Consider the following 17,527-nt stretch of genomic DNA (forward strand, 5'->3'; position numbering starts at 1 on the left):
GATCGTTTGTAGTAGGCCCAATAGTAGGTCTGTGACTGTCGTCAAGATTCATCTTGTGAAAATGTTTCTCCATCAAATAATAGGATGTGTGGCGAACGGTTCAAATCTGCAGGTTTGGAAATCTATTTTTTTTTTTTAAATTTTTTTTTAGTATGGGGTAGATTTAGATTTTCAAAATAAACACTGTTAGATTGTTGCCATAGCGCTTGTGTAGAGGAATAGAAGGGTTCTTTTGTTTTGGTTACCGGGCCATTGTGATGCTGCAATAAATGGTTCTAAGATTGTGGTTCGGAATCTGGAATGGGTTGGTCGATTCTCAGGCATATTATTGGGTAACAATGCAAATACAGTCAGAATAATAATCATTATAATAATCATTTATTATATTTCTATAGCACTGTTCATAAGAATCTCAAAGCACTTTAAACGCAAAAAAAAAACTAACAACCAGTACATGAGTAGTCTAACTAGAGTTAGAACAACCAGTACATGAGTAGTCTAACTATAGTTAGATCAACCAGTACATGAGTAGTCTAACTAGAGTTAGAACAACCAGTACATGAGTAGTCTAACTAGAGTTAGAACAACCAGTACATGAGTAGTCTAACTAGAGTTAGAACAACCAGTACATGAGTAGTCTAACTATATTTAGATCAACCAGTACAGGAGTAGTCTAACTAGAGTTAGAACAACCAGTACATGAGTAGTCTAACTAGTTAGAACAACCAGTACATGAGTAGTCTAACTAGAGTTAAAACAACCAGTACATGAGTAGTCTAACTAGAGTTAGAACAACCAGTACATGAGTAGTCTAACTAGAGTTAGAACAACCAGTACATGAGTAGTCTAACTAGAGTTAGAACAACCAGTACATGAGTAGTCTAACTAGAGTTAGAACAACCAGTACATGAGTAGTCTAACTAGAGTTAGAACAACCAGTACATGAGTAGTCTAACTAGAGTTAGAACAACCAGTACATGAGTAGTCTAACTAGTTAGAACAACCAGTACATGAGTAGTCTAACTAGAGTTAGAACAACCAGTACATGAGTAGTCTAACTAGAGATAGAACAACCAGTACATCATCATGAATTTCCTAATTATTGTTAGACTTTGCCTCTATTGGTTGACCTAACTATAATTAGGTCAACCAATAGAGGCCAAGTCTAACGATAATTAGGTCAACCAATAGAGGCCAAGTCTAACGATAATTAGGTCAACCAATAGAGGCCAAGTCTAACGATAATTAGGTCAGCCAATAGAGGCCAAGTCTTTGAGTTCATGCATCCTCTAAAAGATGGAGAGGGACATATCATGATCAGAGGAAGGTGGTTGATGAACAGTCTAGTGATGATCTTTGTAGAGGGCTACTCTGGGAATCAGCCTGAGTGTCCTCCTTCCCTCTGAGTAGCACCCACTTGATGTCTCAGCAGCTCTGGGCACCAGAAAGTTCACCACACAGTTCAGAGTAGTAGCCAGTCGTCCTCACTACGAGCCCTCTACCATTCCTCTAGTGCTTCAGGTGACTCCTGAGTTTTCAAAAGACCAGGAACAGGCAGCCAAGGGTGAAACAACAACAAAGCTGGTACAGATGCATCATTCAAACAAAAACAACTAGCAAGCTGCCAGTCCATCTGCAAATATTTAAAAACACAATTTAAAAACACATAAATAATTTACCATGTACATGAGCTCTGTGCTTAGGCTGCTAGGGCGCCATGGCAACGTGTAGTTGTGTAAACCAACATAGACAACTTTGTGTGTGTGTGTGTGTGCAGGCGCCAATCAATACCTAGTTTAGTAAACTAAATGGTTAACACAAAATGGGTGACTTATTACTGCTTGAGTAGGCTGTTTCATGTGTGAAAGCTAGCCAACATGTAATTATGCCTGTGTGGTGTAAAATTGCTAAACCCTAAATCCCTTTTCAATCCAACGCGTGGATGATTCCTATTTGCTCAAAGCCTCCCACATCCACCGTTACTAGGAGACGATGACGAGGTGCATTGTGGGTATTGTATGTTTACAAACCCTTTCCCCAGAAGTGTAAACCCAGTTTATAGTTGTTTTAAAACTACATATCCCATAATGCAGTTCAGGACGCGTCCGCCTCTTCTAAACACATGACTTGAAGTACTCGGAGTTAGATAGACCGTAGCTCTGAAATTGCGTTTCATTTTTAAGATTTATTCCATCCATTTTCCGGTACGGTGCAAAAATGAAGTTCGGTTGTTTATTCGCGGTGTTGTGTCTCGCAGTCGGGGCGATTGCAGGAAAGTATTCTCGAGAAATGAACGATCAGAAACCGTCCGTGGACGGTAAGAGCACGGTGGAATTTAGGATAGCTAAACTCAACCAGGTGTGGGAGAAAGCGACCAGGGTAAGAAGTCAAGTCATGCTATTATTATAGTTTAGCTTTGTTTTACTTAAATATTAAGACAGTCGAGAGTGAATTGTCTTCGTTATCTGGTCCTAGTGGAGTCCAAAAGTTAGATAACGTTTTGTCTACACTTCCTTGGTCTATCCAACATTTTGTTTAGCTAACTTAGCTAGCTAACAGTTACCTTAGCTGATTTAGCTACCTATGCCAATCAAGTAACGTTGAAGTAGTTAGAGATGGCTGAGGTCTGATTGTACCCGGGTACTTTAAGGAACCGATTTCTCTCACACACAGACGAGACACACACTACACTTCCTCTATCCTCTCTCCCTTTCCCTCCTCCATCCTCTCTCCCTTTCCCTCCTCCATCCTCTCTCCCTTTCCCTCCTCCATCCTCTCTCCCTTTCCCTCCTCCATCCTCTCTCCCTTTCCCTCCTCCATCCTCTCTCCCTTTCCCTCCTCCATCCTCTCTCCCTTTCCCTCCTCCATCCTCTCTCCCTTTCCCTCCTCCATCCTCTCTCCCTTTCCCTCCTCCATCCTCTCTCCCTTTCCCTCCTCCATCCTCTTTCCCTCCTCCATCCTCTCTCCTTTTCCCTCCTCCATCCTCTCTCCCTTTCCCTCCTCCATCCTCTCTCCTCCATCCTCTCTCCCTTTCCCTCCTCCATCCTCTCTACCTTTCCCTCCTCCATCCTCTTTCCCTCCTCCATCCTCTTTCCCTCCTCCATCCTCTTTCCCTCCTCCATCCCTCTCTCCCTTTCCCTCCTCCATCCTCTCTCCCTTTCTTTTCCATCCACCCCTCTCTCTCATCATCCCGCCGTGTCTAGATGCAGTTGTCCCCAGTGCTCCAGTCTAACACCAGTCTCTCTCTTTCGCTCCATCCATCCCTCTCTCCTTCCTTCCTCTAGATGCAGTTGCCCCCAGTGCTCCAGTCTAACACCAGTCTCTCTCCTTCCTCTAGATGCAGTTGCCCCCAGTGCGTCAGGCAGAGCTCCACAGTGATCTGAAGATCCAGGAGAAAGATGAATTACAGTGGAAGAAGTCTAAGGCAGAAGGGATGGATGAGAATGGAGAGAGAGAGGCCAAGCTACGACGTGGCTTCAACGGTGAGAGATGGATGGATGGAGGGGGTGGGTGAGAGAGAGGCCAAGCTACGACGTGGCTTCAACGGTGAGAGAGAGGGATGGATGGAGGGGAGAGAGAGACTAGAAGGGAGGATGGTTTTAAATAACTACTTAAACTACCTACCTGACTGATGGAGAGAGAGGGAAGGACTAGGAGGGGGGGGGGGTTGTGTAAATAACACTACTTGGTGTAAATAACACCACTTAAACTAGAGCTTTATAAACAGTAGATTGTCTAGAGAGAGACAGAGCTGCTTTATAAACAGTTGGTTTTCTAGAGAGAGACAGAGCTGCTTTATAAACAGTAGATTGTCTAGAGAGAGACAGAGCTGCTTTATAAACAGTAGATTGTCTAGAGAGAGACAGAGCTGCTTTATAAACAGTTGGTTTTCTAGAGAGAGACAGAGCTGCTTTATAAACAGTTGGTTTTCTAGAGAGAGACAGAGCTGCTTTATAAACAGTTGGTTTTCTAGAGAGAGACAGAGAGCTGCTTTATAAACAGTAGATTGTCTAGAGAGAGACAGAGCTGCTTTATAAACAGTTGGTTTTCTAGAGAGACAGAGCTGCTTTATAAACAGTAGATTGTCTAGAGAGAGACAGAGCTGCTTTATAAACAGTTGGTTTTCTAGAGAGAGACAGAGCTGCTTTATAAACAGTAGATTGTCTAGAGAGAGACAGAGCTGCTTTATAAACAGTAGATTGTCTAGAGAGAGACAGAGCTGCTTTATAAACAGTTGGTTTTCTAGAGAGAGACAGAGCTGCTTTATAAACAGTTGGTTTTCTAGAGAGAGACAGAGCTGCTTTATAAACAGTTGGTTTTCTAGAGAGAGACAGAGAGCTGCTTTATAAACAGTAGATTGTCTAGAGAGAGACAGAGCTGCTTTATAAACAGTTGGTTTTCTAGAGAGACAGAGCTGCTTTATAAACAGTAGATTGTCTAGAGAGAGACAGAGCTGCTTTATAAACAGTTGGTTTTCTAGAGAGAGACAGAGCTGCTTTATAAACAGTAGATTGTCTAGAGAGAGACAGAGCTGCTTTATAAACAGTTGGTTTTCTAGAGAGAGACAGAGCTGCTTTATAAACAGTTGGTTTTCTAGAGAGAGACAGAGCTGCTTTATAAACAGTTGGTTTTCTAGAGAGAGACAGAGCTGCTTTATAAACAGTTGGTTTTCTAGAGAGAGACAGAGCTGCTTTATAAACAGTTGGTTTTCTAGAGAGAGACAGAGCTGCTTTATAAACAGTTGGTTTTCTAGAGAGAGACAGAGCTGCTTTATAAACAGTTGGTTTTCTAGAGAGAGACAGAGCTGCTTTATAAACAGTTGGTTTTCTAGAGAGACAGAGCTGCTTTATAAACAGTTGGTTTTCTAGAGAGAGACAGAGCTGCTTTATAAACAGTAGATTTTCTAGAGACAGAGCTGCTTTATAAACAGTTGGTTTTCTAGAGAGAGACAGAGCTGCTTTATAAACAGTTGGTTTTCTAGAGAGAGACAGAGCTGCTTTATAAACAGTTGGTTTTCTAGAGAGAGACAGGGCTGCTTTATAAACAGCAGATTTTCTAGAGAGAGACAGAGCTGCTTTAAAAAAGCAGAAAGGGCCTTGGGGAAGGTGTGTGGCTTGTTATAATGTCTCAGGGGTGTGAAGGCCTTGAGGAAGGTGTGTGGCTTGTTATAATGTCTCAGGGGTGTGAAGGCCTTGGGGAAGGTGTGTGGCTTGTTATAATGTCTCAGGGGTGTGAAGGCCTTGGGGAAGGTGTGTGGCTTGTTATAATGTCTCAGGGGTGTGAAGGCCTTGGGGAAGGTGTGTGGCTTGTTATAATGTCTCAGGGGTGTGAAGGCCTTGGGGAAGGTGTGTGGCTTGTTATAATGTCTCAGGGGTGTGAAGGCCTTGGGGAAGGTGTGGCTTGTTATAATGTCTCAGGGGTGTGAAGGCCTTGGGGAAGGTGTGTGACTTGTTGGGGTGTGAAGGCCTTGAGGAAGGTGTGTGGCTTGTTATAATGTCTCAGGGGTGTGAAGGCCTTGGGGAAGGTGTGTGGCTTGTTATAATGTCTCAGGGGTGTGAAGGCCTTGGGGAAGGTGTGTGGCTTGTTATAATGTCTCAGGGGTGTGAAGGCCTTGGGGAAGGTGTGTGGCTTGTTATAATGTCTCAGGGGTGTGAAGGCCTTGGGGAAGGTGTGGCTTGTTATAATGTCTCAGGGGTGTGAAGGCCTTGGGGAAGGTGTGTGACTTGTTGGGGTGTGAAGGCCTTGAGGAAGGTGTGTGGCTTGTTATAATGTCTCAGGGGTGTGAAGGCCTTGGGGAAGATGTGTGGCTTGTTATAATGTCTCAGGGGTGTGAAGGCCTTGGGGAAGGTGTGTGGCTTGTTATAATGTCTCAGGGTGTGAAGACCTTGGGGAAGGTGTGTGGCTTGTTATAATGTCTCAGGGGTGTGAAGGCCTTGGGGAAGGTGTGTGACTTGTTGGGGTGTGAAGGCCTTGAGGAAGGTGTGTGGCTTGTTATAATGTCTCAGGGGTGTGAAGGCCTTGGGGAAGGTGTGTCGCTTGTTATAATGTCTCAGGGGTGTGAAGGCCTTGGGGAAGGTGTGTGGCTTGTTATAATGTCTCAGGGGTGTGAAGGCCTTGGGGAAGGTGTGTGGCTTGTTATAATGTCTCAGGGGTGTGAAGGCCTTGGGGAAGGTGTGTGGCTTGTTATAATGTCTCAGGGGTGTGAAGGCCTTGGGGAAGGTGTGTGGCTTGTTATAATGTCTCAGGGGTGTGAAGGCCTTGGGGAAGGTGTGTGGCTTGTTATAATGTCTCAGGGGTGTGAAGGCCTTGGGGAAGGTGTGTGGCTTGTTATAATGTCTCAGGGGTGTGAAGGCCTTGGGGAAGGTGTGTGGCTTGTTATAATGTCTCAGGGGTGTGAAGGCCTTGGGGAAGGTGTGTGGCTTGTTATAATGTCTCAGGGGTGTGAAGGCATTGGGGAAGGTGTGTGGCTTGTTATAATGTCTCAGGGGTGTGAAGGCCTTGGGGAAGGTGTGTGGCTTGTTATAATGTCTCAGGGGTGTGAAGGCCTTGGGGAAGGTGTGTGGCTTGTTATAATGTCTCAGGGGTGTGAAGGCCTTGGGGAAGGTGTGTGGCTTGTTATAATGTCTCAGGGGTGTGAAGGCCTTGGGGAAGGTGTGTGGCTTGTTATAATGTGGTGGGGGTGTGAAGGCCTTGGGGAAGGTGTGTGGCTTGTTATAATGTCTCAGGGGTGTGAAGGCCTTGGGGAAGGTGTGTGGCTTGTTATAATGTCTCAGGGGTGTGAAGGCCTTGGGGAAGGTGTGTGGCTTGTTATAATGTCTCAGGGGTGTGAAGGCCTTGGGGAAGGTGTGAGTTGGGCCTAAGAACAGCCCTTAGCCGTGGTATATATTCTATATTCCCATTTCCAATGGGGGGGTGGCACTAATCATAGTGGGCAGAGCCAAACACGAGCTAGCGAGATCCTATTGGGCTCTTTCTAGCATGTATTTGCATATTTGTGTTAGGGAACGCCTACTCTGAAGTGCATGTGTGCAATAACTAAATTCAACCCTTAATTAACTCCTTTATAAACAACTATTTTACTTTAAAAAAAAAACTTTAACAATGAATGAAGTCTACAAAACTTAGTCCACTCTGTTAAATAACAGATTGTAATTTGGGGTAACAGAGAACTGTATCGAGATCAAATGTTTAATCGATGAGATAATGAGCAGAACGTCGTCCAAAATCCTCCCATCTCCACCTTCCGCCACCGCCGGCCACTGGGCTTCCTCTCATCACCATATTTGGTAGTGAGTGGAAACGCCAACCGGATGCCATTTTGTGTCTTCCCCTCCACCCCAGTGATCCTGGCTAAGTATGGGATAGTATGGTTTACTGGCGTCCATTTTGTGTCTTCTCCTCCACCCCAGTGATCCTGGCTAAGTATGGGATAGTATGGTTAACTGGCGTCCATTTTGTGTCTCCCCTCCACCCCAGTGATCCTGGCTAAGTATGGGATAGTATGGTTAACTGGCGTCCATTTTGTGTCTTCCCCTCCACCCCAGTGATCCTGGCTAAGTATGGGATAGTATGGTTAACTGGTGTCCATTTTGTGTCTCCCCTCCACCCCAGTGATCCTGGCTAAGTATGGGATAGTATGGTTAACTGGCGTCCATTTTGTGTCTCCCCCCACCCCAGTGATCCTGGCTAAGTATGGGATGGATGGGAAGAAGGACACCAGACCTCTAGAATCTAACAACCTGAAGGACCATGACATCAGAGAAGGAGACATGTTTGATGACCCCAGACTGGACAAACTGTGGAATAAGGTGAGAGAGGGGGGTGGGAGGGAGGGAGGAGGAGGAGGGAGGGGTGGGGTGAGGTGAGGAGGAGGGTCGGACGGGGTGGAGGGAGGAGGGAGGAGGAGGGAGGGACGCGTGGGGGGGAGGAGGAGGGTCGGACGGGGTGGGGGGAGGAGGAGGGAGGGACGGGTGGGGGGGAGGAGGAGGGTCGGACGGGGTGGGAGGAGGAGGGGGGGACGGGGTGGGGGGGGGGGGGGAGGAGGGTCGGACGGGGTGGGAGGAGGAGGAGGGAGGGGGGGACAGGGTGGGAGGAGGAGGGGGGGACGGGGTGGTGGGGGGAGGGCACTTGTTCTCTTCTCTTACCAGTCATTTCCTTTCAAATCAGTGACCAGAAATATGGTAATAACTCCCCCTAGGCCACGCCTCCACCAACCCAATGGCTTTAGATTAGTGGGAAGTAGTGAACGAGTGAACACTTCAGGAGAAAGGTGATATGATTGGGACGCACAGCCAGTTTCAGTATAACAGCGTCCATTTTGGGGATGAAGGTGCTCAGTTTCTTTCCCTCTATGGCTTTCACCCCAGTTTACAACCCAAGAAGTCATTTTGGGGCAACTTGTCTTCAGTTTCTCTCCCTCTATGGATTTCACCCCAGTTTACAACCCAATAAGTCATTTTGGGGCAACTTGTCTTCAGTTTCTCTCCCTCTATGGATTTCACCCCAGTTAACAACCCAAGAAGCCATTTTGGGGCGACTTGTCCTCATTCTTCCTTCTAACAGTGTAGTGGAAATGTTTCCCTACAGGCTAAGAGTTCTGGTAAGTTCTCAGAGGAGGAGATGCAGAGTCTGAAGAGGGAGTTTCAACACCACAAGGACAAGATCAGCGAGTACAACATCGTCATGGATACCGTCAGCCGCACGGAGGGTGAGAGGGCTTTTTACGCTCGTTCTTCTCTTTTGTCTGTCGTTCTGCCTCTGTCTCTCTCCTCTCTTCTCCTCTCCTCTCTCCTCTCCTCTCCTCTCTCCTCTCCTCTCCGCTCTCCTCTCTGCCTCTCTCTCCTCTCTTCTCCTCTCTCTATTTCTCTCCTCTCCTCTCCTCTCTCTCCTCTCTTCTCCTCTCCTCTCTCTCCTCTCTCTCTTCTCCTCTCTTCTCCTCTCTTCTCCTCTCCTCTCCTCTCTCCTCTCTTCTCCTCTCTCTCCTCTCTCTCTCCTCTCTCTCTCTCCTCCTCTCTTCTCCTCTCCTCTCTCTCCTCTCTCTCCTCTCTTCTCTCTCTCTCCTCTCTTCTCAAATCAAATCAAATGTATTTATATAGCCCTTCGTACATCAGCTGATATCTCAAAGTGCTGTACAGAAACCCAGCCTAAAACCCCAAACAGCAAGCAATGCAGGTGTAGAAGCACTCCTCTCCTCTCTTCTCCTCTCTCTCCTCTCCTCTCCCCTCTCTCTCTCCTCTCTCTCTCTCTCTCCTCTCTCCTCTCTCTCTCTTCTCCTCCTCTCTCTCTCCTCTCCTCCTCTCGTCTCTCTCCTCTCTCTCCTCTCCTCTCCTCTCCTCTCTTCTCCTCTTCTCTCCCCTAGTGATTGTCAGTGTTACCCAGTGATGAACTGTCACTTGGTTTAGGTTGAATTATAATGTAGTTGTTTGACAGCTGGTGATTGTGTGAAATATTACTTTTGGTTTTGTTGACAGCTGTTTTATTGATGAAAGTTAGTAGTGGCAGTGATTGTAGTGGTTTTCTCCACCAACAGTTAGTCACTCTGAATACCACTGTCTGCTAAACGACCTTCATGTATTTGTTGATTGTCTCCCTGTCTGTCTTCTCTCCCTCCTCATCCGTCCCTCCCTCCTCCAATCCCGTCCTTCTCTCCCTCATCCAATCCCGTCCGTCTCTCCCTCCTCGTCCTTCTCTCCCTCCTCGTCCTTCTCTCCCTCCTCGTCCTTCTCTCCCTCCTCGTCCTTCTCTCCCTCCTCGTCCTTCTCTCCCTCCTCGTCCTTCTCTCCCTCCTCGTCCTTCTCTCCCTCCTCATCCTTCTCTCCCTCCTCATCCATCCGTCCCACTCTCCTCCAATCCCGTCCTTCTCTCCCTCCTCATCCGTCCCTCCCTCCTCCAATCCCGTCCTTCTCTCCCTCATCCGTCCCTCCCTCCTCCAATCTTGTCCGTCTCTCCTCCAATCCCGTCCGTCTCTCCCTCCTCATCCGTCCCTCCCTCATCCCTCCCTCCTCCAATCCCGTCCTTCTCTCCCTCCTCATCCGTTCCTCTCTCCTCCAATCGCGTTCCTCCCTCCTCCAATCCCCTCCCTCCCTCCTCCAATCCCCTCCCTCCCTCCTCCAATCCCCTCCCTCCCTCTTCCCATCCCCTCCCTCATCTCTCTCCATCCCCTCCCTCATCTCTCTCCATCCCCTCCCTCATCTCTCTCCATCCCCTCCCCATCTCTCTCCATCCCCTCCCCCATCTCTCTCCATCCCCTCCCCCATCTCTCTCCATCCCCTCCCCCATCTCTCTCCATCCCCTCCCCCATCTCTCTCCATCCCCTCCCTCATCTCTCTCCATCCCCTCCCTCATCTCTCTCCATCCCCTCCCTCATCTCTCTCCATCCCCTCCCTCATCTCTCTCCATCCCCTCCCTCATCTCTCTCCATCCCCTCCCTCATCTCTCTCCATCCCCTCCCTCATCTCTCTCCATCCCCTCCCTCATCTCTCTCCATCCCCTCCCTCATCTCTCTCCATCCCCTCCCTCATCTCTCTCCATCCCCTCCCTCATCTCTCTCCATCCCCTCCCTCATCTCTCTCCATCCCCTCCCCCATCTCTCTCCATCCCCTCCCCATCTCTCTCCATCCCCTCCCCCATCTCTCTCCATCCCCTCCCTCATCTCTCTCCATCCCCTCCCTCATCTCTCTCCATCCCCTCCCCCATCTCTCTCCATCCCCTCCCCATCTCTCTCCATCCCCTCCCCCATCTCTCTCCATCCCCTCCCCCTCCCCCATCTCTCTCCATCCCCTCCCTCATCTCTCTCCATCCCCTCCCTCATCTCTCTCCATCCCCTCCCTCATCTCTCTCCATCCCCTCCCTCATCTCTCTCCATCCCCTCCCTCATCTCTCTCCATCCCCTCCCCCATCTCTCTCCATCCCCTCCCTCATCTCACTCCATCCCCTCCCCATCTCACTCCATCCCCTCCCCATCTCTCTCCATCCCCTCCCCCATCTCTCTCCATCCCCTCCCCCATCTCTCTCCATCCCCTCCCTCATCTCTCTCCATCCCCTCCCCCTCCCCCATCTCTCTCCACCCCCCCCCCCCCCCCCCCCTCTATAGAGATCCATAAGAATGTGATCTCTCCATTAGAAGGGGAAGTTAAACAACATGTCCTGCATCAGAAACACACCGACCTGAAGGACAAGATGAGGTGTGTATTAACGCTGTGTGTGTGTGTGTCCTGTGTGTTTTAACGGTGTGTGTGCATTAACGTTGTGTGTGTGTGTGTGTGTGCGTTTTTAAGGTTGTTTGTGTGCTTTAATGGTGTGTGTGTGTGTGTTTTAACGGTGTGTGTGTTTTAATGGTGTGTGTGTGTGTGTGTGTGTGTGTAGGGATCTGAACCAGGGCTTTGAACGCCTGAGGAAACTCAGCCACGAAGGCTTCAGCGAGGACAGCGGTGAGTGGTACACACACACACACACACACACACACAGTTGAGTGTGACTAGTTGTGATGTCCCCCTCCCTCCTCTCCAGAGTTTAAAGAGCCCAGGGTGATAGAGCTGTGGGAGATGGCACAGAGAGCCAACCTGACTGGGGATGAACTGGACTCGCTCAAGGTGTGTGTGTGTTTTCTTTCCATATCTGTTTTAAAGTGATCACTTTTCACAGTCTGGATCATAATGTTCTGTCCGGTTTGGGTGTGTCTCTCCCTGTGTGTGTGTGTGTGATCAGGAGGAACTGAAGCACTTTGAGACCAAGGTAGAGAAGCACAGCCACTACCAGGTAACCAATCAATTATTAATCAATCAGTTTTTTTCCCTCATCGACCTACACACAATACCCGATAATGACATCACAATACCCCATAATGACATCACAATACCCCATAATGACATCACAATGCCCCATAATGACATCACAATACCCGATAATGACATCACAATACCCCATAATGACATCACAATACCCCATAATGACATCACAATGCCCCATAATGACAAAGCAAAAAAAACTAAAATATGACATTTGCATAAGTATTCAGACCCTTTACTCAGTACTTTGTTGAAGCACCTTTGGCAGCGATTACAGCCTTGGGTGTGATGCTACAAGCTCGGTACACCTGTATTTGGGGAGTATCTCCCATTCTTCTCTGCAGATCCTCTCAAGCTCTGTCAGGTTGGATGGGGAGAGTTGCTGCACAGCTATTTTCAGGTCTCTCCAGAGATGTTTGATCATGTTCAAGTCCGGGCCCTTGCTGGGCCACTCAAGGACATTCAGAGACTTGTCCCGAAGCCACTCCTGTGTTGTCTTGGCTGTGTGCTTAGGGTCGTTTTCCTGTTGGACGGTGAATCTTCACCCCAGTCTCAGGTCCTGACTGCTCTGGAGCAGGTTTTCATCAAGGATCTCTCTGTACTTCACTCCGTTCATCTTTGCCTTGATCCTGACTAGTCTCCCAGTCCCTGCTGCTGAAAAACATCCCCTCAGCATGATGCTGCCACCTCCATGCTTCACCGTAGGGATGTTGCCAGGTTTCCTCCAGACTTGTTGTTCATGGTCTGGGAATCTTTAGATGCCTTTTGGCAAACACCAAGCGGGCTGTCATGTTCCTTTTACTGAGGAGTGGCTTCCGTCTGGCCACTCTACCATAAAGGCCTGGTTGGTGGAGTGCTGCAGAGATGGTTGTCCTTCTGGAAGGTTCTCCCATCTCCACAGAGGAACTCTAGAGCTTCGTCAGAGTGACCCTCGGGTTCTTGGTCACCTCCTTGACCAGGGCCCTTCTCCCCCGATTGGTCAGTTTGGCCGGGTGGCCAGCTCTATGAAGAGTCTTGGTTCCAAACTCCTTCCATTTGAGAATGATGGAGGCCACTGTGTTCTTGGGGACCTTCAATGCAGCATAAATGTTTTGGTACCCTTCCCCAGATCTGTGCCTCGACACAATCCTGTCTCGGCGCTCTACTGACAATTCCTTCGACCTTATGGCTTGGTTTTTGCTCTGACATGCACTGTCAACTGTGGGACCTTTATATAGACAGGTGTGTGCCTTTCCAAATCACGTCCAATCAATTGAATTTACCACAGGTGGACTCCAATCAAGTTGTGGAAACATCTCAAGAAAGATCAATGGAAACAGGATGCACCTGAGCTCCATTTAGAGTCTCATAGTGAAGGGTTTGAATAATTAATGTATTTCAGTTTTTTAAAATGTTATTTACATTTGCAAAGATTTGGGAATTGTTGATTACTCAATCCATTTTAGAATAAGGATGTAACGTAACAAAATGTGGAAAAGTGAAGGTCTGAATACACTGTCTTTTATTCACCTCGCTTGATGTCCCAAATGGGCCCATAAGGCACTTAGAGATCTGAGAGGGTTTGACAGGTGTAAGCAATATGGTGCTTTCACCAAGCAAGTGCCTAGGGCGTAGGGTCCATTTGGGATAGGACCACTCACTTTCTCCTCCCTCCCTCTCTCTCCTCTCTGATTCTCTCTCTTCCCTCTCTCCTCCCTGATTCTCTCTCTTCCCTCTCTCCTCCCTGATTCTCTCTCTTCCCTCTCTCCTCCCTGCTCTTCCCTCTCCCCCCTGCCTCTCTCTCCCTCTCCTCTCCTTCCTCCCTCCCCCTCTCAGGAACAGTTGGAGTTATCCCACAAGAAGCTGAGACATGTAGAAGCTCTAGGAGACAACGACCACATCCTGAGAAACCAGGAGAGATACAATAACCTGGCCGAGAAGACCAGAGAGATGGGATACAAGGTAGGAGAGATACAATAACCTGGCAGAGAAGACCAGGGAGATGGGATACAAGGTAGGAGAGATACAATAACCTGGCAGAGAAGACTAGAGAGATGGGATACAAGGTAGGAGAGATACAATAACCTGGCCGAGAAGACCAGGGAGATGGGATACAATAACCTGGCCGAGAAGACTAGAGAGATGTGGTGCAAGATAGGAGAGAGACAATAACCTGGCCGAGAAGACCAGAGAGATGGGATACAAGGTAGGAGAGAGACGATACCTGGCAGAGAAGACCAGAGAGACAATAACCTGGCAGAGAAGACTAGAGACAATAACCTGGCAGAGAAGACTAGAGACCATAACCTGGCAGAGAAGACCAGAGAGACAGTAACCTGGCAGAGAAGACCAGAGAGACAATAACCTGGCAGAGAAGACTAGAGAGACCATAACCTGGCAGAGAAGACTAGAGAGACCATAACCTGGCAGAGAAGACTAGAGAGACCATAACCTGGCAGAGAAGACTAGAGAGACCATAACCTGGCAGAGAAGACTAGAGAGACCATAACCTGGCAGAGAAGACTAGAGAGACCATAACCTGGCAGAGAAGACTAGAGAGACCATAACCTGGCAGAGAAGACTAGAGAGACCATAACCTGGCAGAGAAGACTAGAGAGACAATAACCTGGCAGAGAAGACTAAAGAGACAATAACCTGGCAGAGAAGACTAGAGAGATTTGTTGTAACGCCTCTCTCTCTCTCTTTCTCTCTCAGATGAAGAAGCACATGCAGGATTTAACCAGCAAGATCTCCCGTAAAGGACTGGACCGTAACGAACTGTAAGGGGTTACTCAGACGAGGCCCTGGGGGGGGGGACAGAAGGCCCTGGGGGGGAGGGGGGGGGCAGAAGGCTGTGTGTTTTCAACATCGGGACTCGAAACAACAAATTAAGTCTTGCTTCGTGTTTTTCTTGCCACAGTGGTTCAGAGTGGCGATGCTGCTGTCATGACAACCCTACGATGAACTGCTAATCTGCCCGTCTATATATATATACACACACACACACACACTTCCGTCCACATCGCTCTTTTGTAGACTACTTTTAATGAAATCAGTGTTTTTCCGCGTAAATCTCATTTGTGATCATGTTCCATTTGAATAATGATGAGCCTGCTTCTAATCTCAAATGGCACCCTATTCCCTACATAGTGCACTACGTTTGACCAGGGGCCCTATGGAAGTAGTGCACTGTGTCGGGAATAGGGTACCATTTGGGATGGAGAACGTGTCTTTCAGTGCCACTACTTGTTCTGTGTAAATATGTGTATATATATCCCTACTGTAGGTACATCTGATTATGCCCGTGTACCAAATGTCACCCTATTCCCTACATAGTGCACTACTTTAGACCAGAGCCCCCTGTACGTTCTTGATCAAACACCTACTAACTTTGATCAAGAGTTTTATTCTGAAAGTATTTGAGACGACCACATATTACCACCATCGAACCTTTTCTAGGGAAATAGCTGCGTCGCCGTAGTAACGCGCGGTATCAGTGGAGTTGACGACGACGTCGCCGTAGTAACGCGCGGTATCAGTGGATTTGACGACGTCGCCGTAGTAACGCGCGGTGTCAGTGGATTTGACAACATCACCATAGTAACACGTGGTATTAGTGGATTTGACGACATCGCCATAGTAACACATAGGATCATTGGTATATCAGAAAATCTCAAGAACTCCTCCGTGACCTTTGGCCTAATGGTGAAATCCCCGAGCGGTTTCCATCCTCTCTGGCAACTCGGTTAGGACGGACGCCTGAATCTTTTGCAGTGACTTGGTGTGTTGATATTCAATGTCTGCTTTCAGCGTTTTATTCATCTACCAAAATGAGGTGCCCTTCTTTTTGCGAGGTTATTGTAAAACCTCTCTGGTCTTTTGTGGTTGAAATTCACAGCTCGATTTGAAGGACCGTACAATTATCTGTATGTGTGGGGTTGGAGTGATGAGGTAAGTCATTCAACAGTCATGTTGAACACTGTCCTTGCAGACAGAGTGAGTCCTTGTAACTGATGTGGCTTTAAGTACATATTTACTACGGCACTTAATTGGCCTTGTTATAACAATGGGGTTGAATACTTGACTCATGAACATTTCAGATTTTCAATTTATTTGTCAAAATAATAATCTAAAAATATAACTTTGACATGATGGGAGTATTGTGTGTAGGCCCAGTGGAGAAAATATAATAATCTAAACTGAATCCATTTTAAATTAAAGCTGTAACACAAGGGGCTGTATTAACCAATCAGAGAGTTACTGAGAGAACCAGTGTCGTGATTGTAAATCGATGTTAGCAGTCTTTGAACCAGTCTTATTGGCCCATGTGGGCGGGGCATCCTGAAGATGCAAAACACTGTAATAAACAAAAATGAATCGAATGTAGATCGAAACAAATTTTCCAAAAAGCAATAACACCTTTTCTCCCATTTTCTCGTCATCTGGATATTTTGACGAAATTGGTACACAATGAGCATAACACAATTTAACAGAATTACTATTGTAGGCCTAAACATATGTTTAAAGCCTTGCTGATGAATCATGTGTAGTTCACATGGGAATGGAACATAAAACCTGTTTCTGGCACCATGACAACGAACAACAGTCACTGGAAACTATGAGTGCTGTCTTCGCTAATGATCTCTTTTAAACTGCAGGAACTGATGGCTTTAGAGACACCCAGAAGCCTCAGTATCTCAGAGGACTCCGACCCTACGGCAGTAACCAGACGGTTGTTAGTTCAACCCTACGGCAGTAACCAGATGGGTGTTAGTTGAATTCTACGGCAGTAACCAGATGGGTGTTAGTTCAACCCTACGGCAGTAACCGGATGGTTGTTAGTTCAACCCTACGGCAGTAACCGGATGGTTGTTAGTTCAAATCCCACCAGTGATACGTTTGTTTTCCATCTTAACTCTTAACAGACCGGTGTGAGAGGTTGATATATCCAGTTTGAACAGGTCACAGAGCGAAGGGTTCGGGTTCCTGGTGGCACCAGGGGGTGTGTAGATCACCAATCTCCGAGACCTGGTTGTACAGGAGTGGCTGTGGGTTCGAAACCCCCCAGTTTCTGGGGCCTGGAGCATATCTGAGTAGTTCTGTCTTCAGGTCTAGGCTTTAGGACGTGGTAACTGAGTAGTTCATTCATTCTTCAGGTCTAGGCTCAAATGCGCCTTGCAGAGGTATGTCGGTGCCAGCGTGGATTATATTTTGTTGACTGTCCGGTGCTCTTCAACATGTCTAGATTAAATCCCAGCCTGTGTTCTGTCAGGTGCTCTTCAACATGTCTAGATTAAATCCCAGCCTGTGTTCTGTCAGGTGCTCTTCAACATGTCTAGATTAAATCCCAGCCTGTGTTCTGTCAGGTGCTCTTCAACATGTCTAGATTAAATCCCAGCCTGTGTTCTGTCAGGTGCTCTTCAACATGTCTAGATTAAATCCCAGCCTGTGTTCTGTCAGGTGCTCTTCAACATGTCTAGATTAAATCCCAGCCTGTGTTCTGTCAGGTGCTCTTCAACATGTCTAGATTAAATCCCAGCCTGTGTTCTGTCAGGTGCTCTTCAACATGCCTAGATTAAATCCCAGCCTGTGTTCTGTCAGGTGCTCTTCAACATGTCTAGATTAAATCCCAGCCTGTGTTCTGTCAGGTGCTCTTCAACATGTCTAGATTAAATCCCAGCCTGTGTTCTGTCAGGTGCTCTTCAACATGCCTAGATTAAATCCCAGCCTGTGTTCTGTCAGGTGCTCTTCAACATGTCTAG

The 17,527-nt window shown here is 47.5% G+C and overlaps 2 protein-coding genes across 3 annotated transcripts in view; one reads left to right on the forward strand and one right to left on the reverse strand.

Annotated features, from left to right (window-relative positions):
• LOC110532970 (protein Dok-7) overlaps positions 1-17,527 on the reverse strand; it is a 109,724-nt gene that overhangs the window by 14,756 nt on the left and 77,441 nt on the right. The gene's annotated exons all lie outside the window — the stretch shown is intronic.
• LOC110532978 (alpha-2-macroglobulin receptor-associated protein) lies at positions 1,755-16,195 on the forward strand. Of its 2 annotated transcripts, none has more exons than XM_090209884.1 (10): positions 1,755-2,379; positions 3,338-3,482; positions 7,678-7,808; positions 8,587-8,707; positions 11,093-11,183; positions 11,365-11,429; positions 11,509-11,591; positions 11,707-11,757; positions 13,602-13,727; positions 14,481-16,195. In XM_090209884.1, the coding sequence occupies exons 1-10, from the start codon at positions 2,218-2,220 to the stop codon at positions 14,547-14,549; spliced, it is 1,044 nt and encodes a 347-aa protein (XP_090066010.1). In that variant the 5' UTR covers positions 1,755-2,217; the 3' UTR covers positions 14,550-16,195. The 2 variants fall into 2 exon arrangements, with proteins under 2 accessions (XP_090066010.1, XP_090066011.1); XM_090209885.1 differs by having other exon boundaries at positions 2,103-2,379; positions 3,285-3,482.

The sequence above is a fragment of the Oncorhynchus mykiss genome, chromosome 19 (genome assembly GCF_057628025.1).
Source record: "Oncorhynchus mykiss isolate SJ-2025 chromosome 19, ASM5762802v1, whole genome shotgun sequence".
NCBI classification, from domain to species: domain Eukaryota; kingdom Metazoa; phylum Chordata; class Actinopteri; order Salmoniformes; family Salmonidae; genus Oncorhynchus; species Oncorhynchus mykiss.

Coding starts and splice junctions, on each gene's coding strand:
- LOC110532978 (XM_090209884.1), top strand. CDS start 2,218: ATGAAGTTCGGTTGTTTATTCGCGGTGTTGTGTCTCGCAGTCGGGGCG. Junction 7,809..8,586: donor TGGACAAACTGTGGAATAAG/GTGAGAGAGGGG, acceptor GTTTCCCTACAG/GCTAAGAGTTCTGGTAAGTT. Junction 13,728..14,480: donor CCAGAGAGATGGGATACAAG/GTAGGAGAGATA, acceptor TTTCTCTCTCAG/ATGAAGAAGCACATGCAGGA.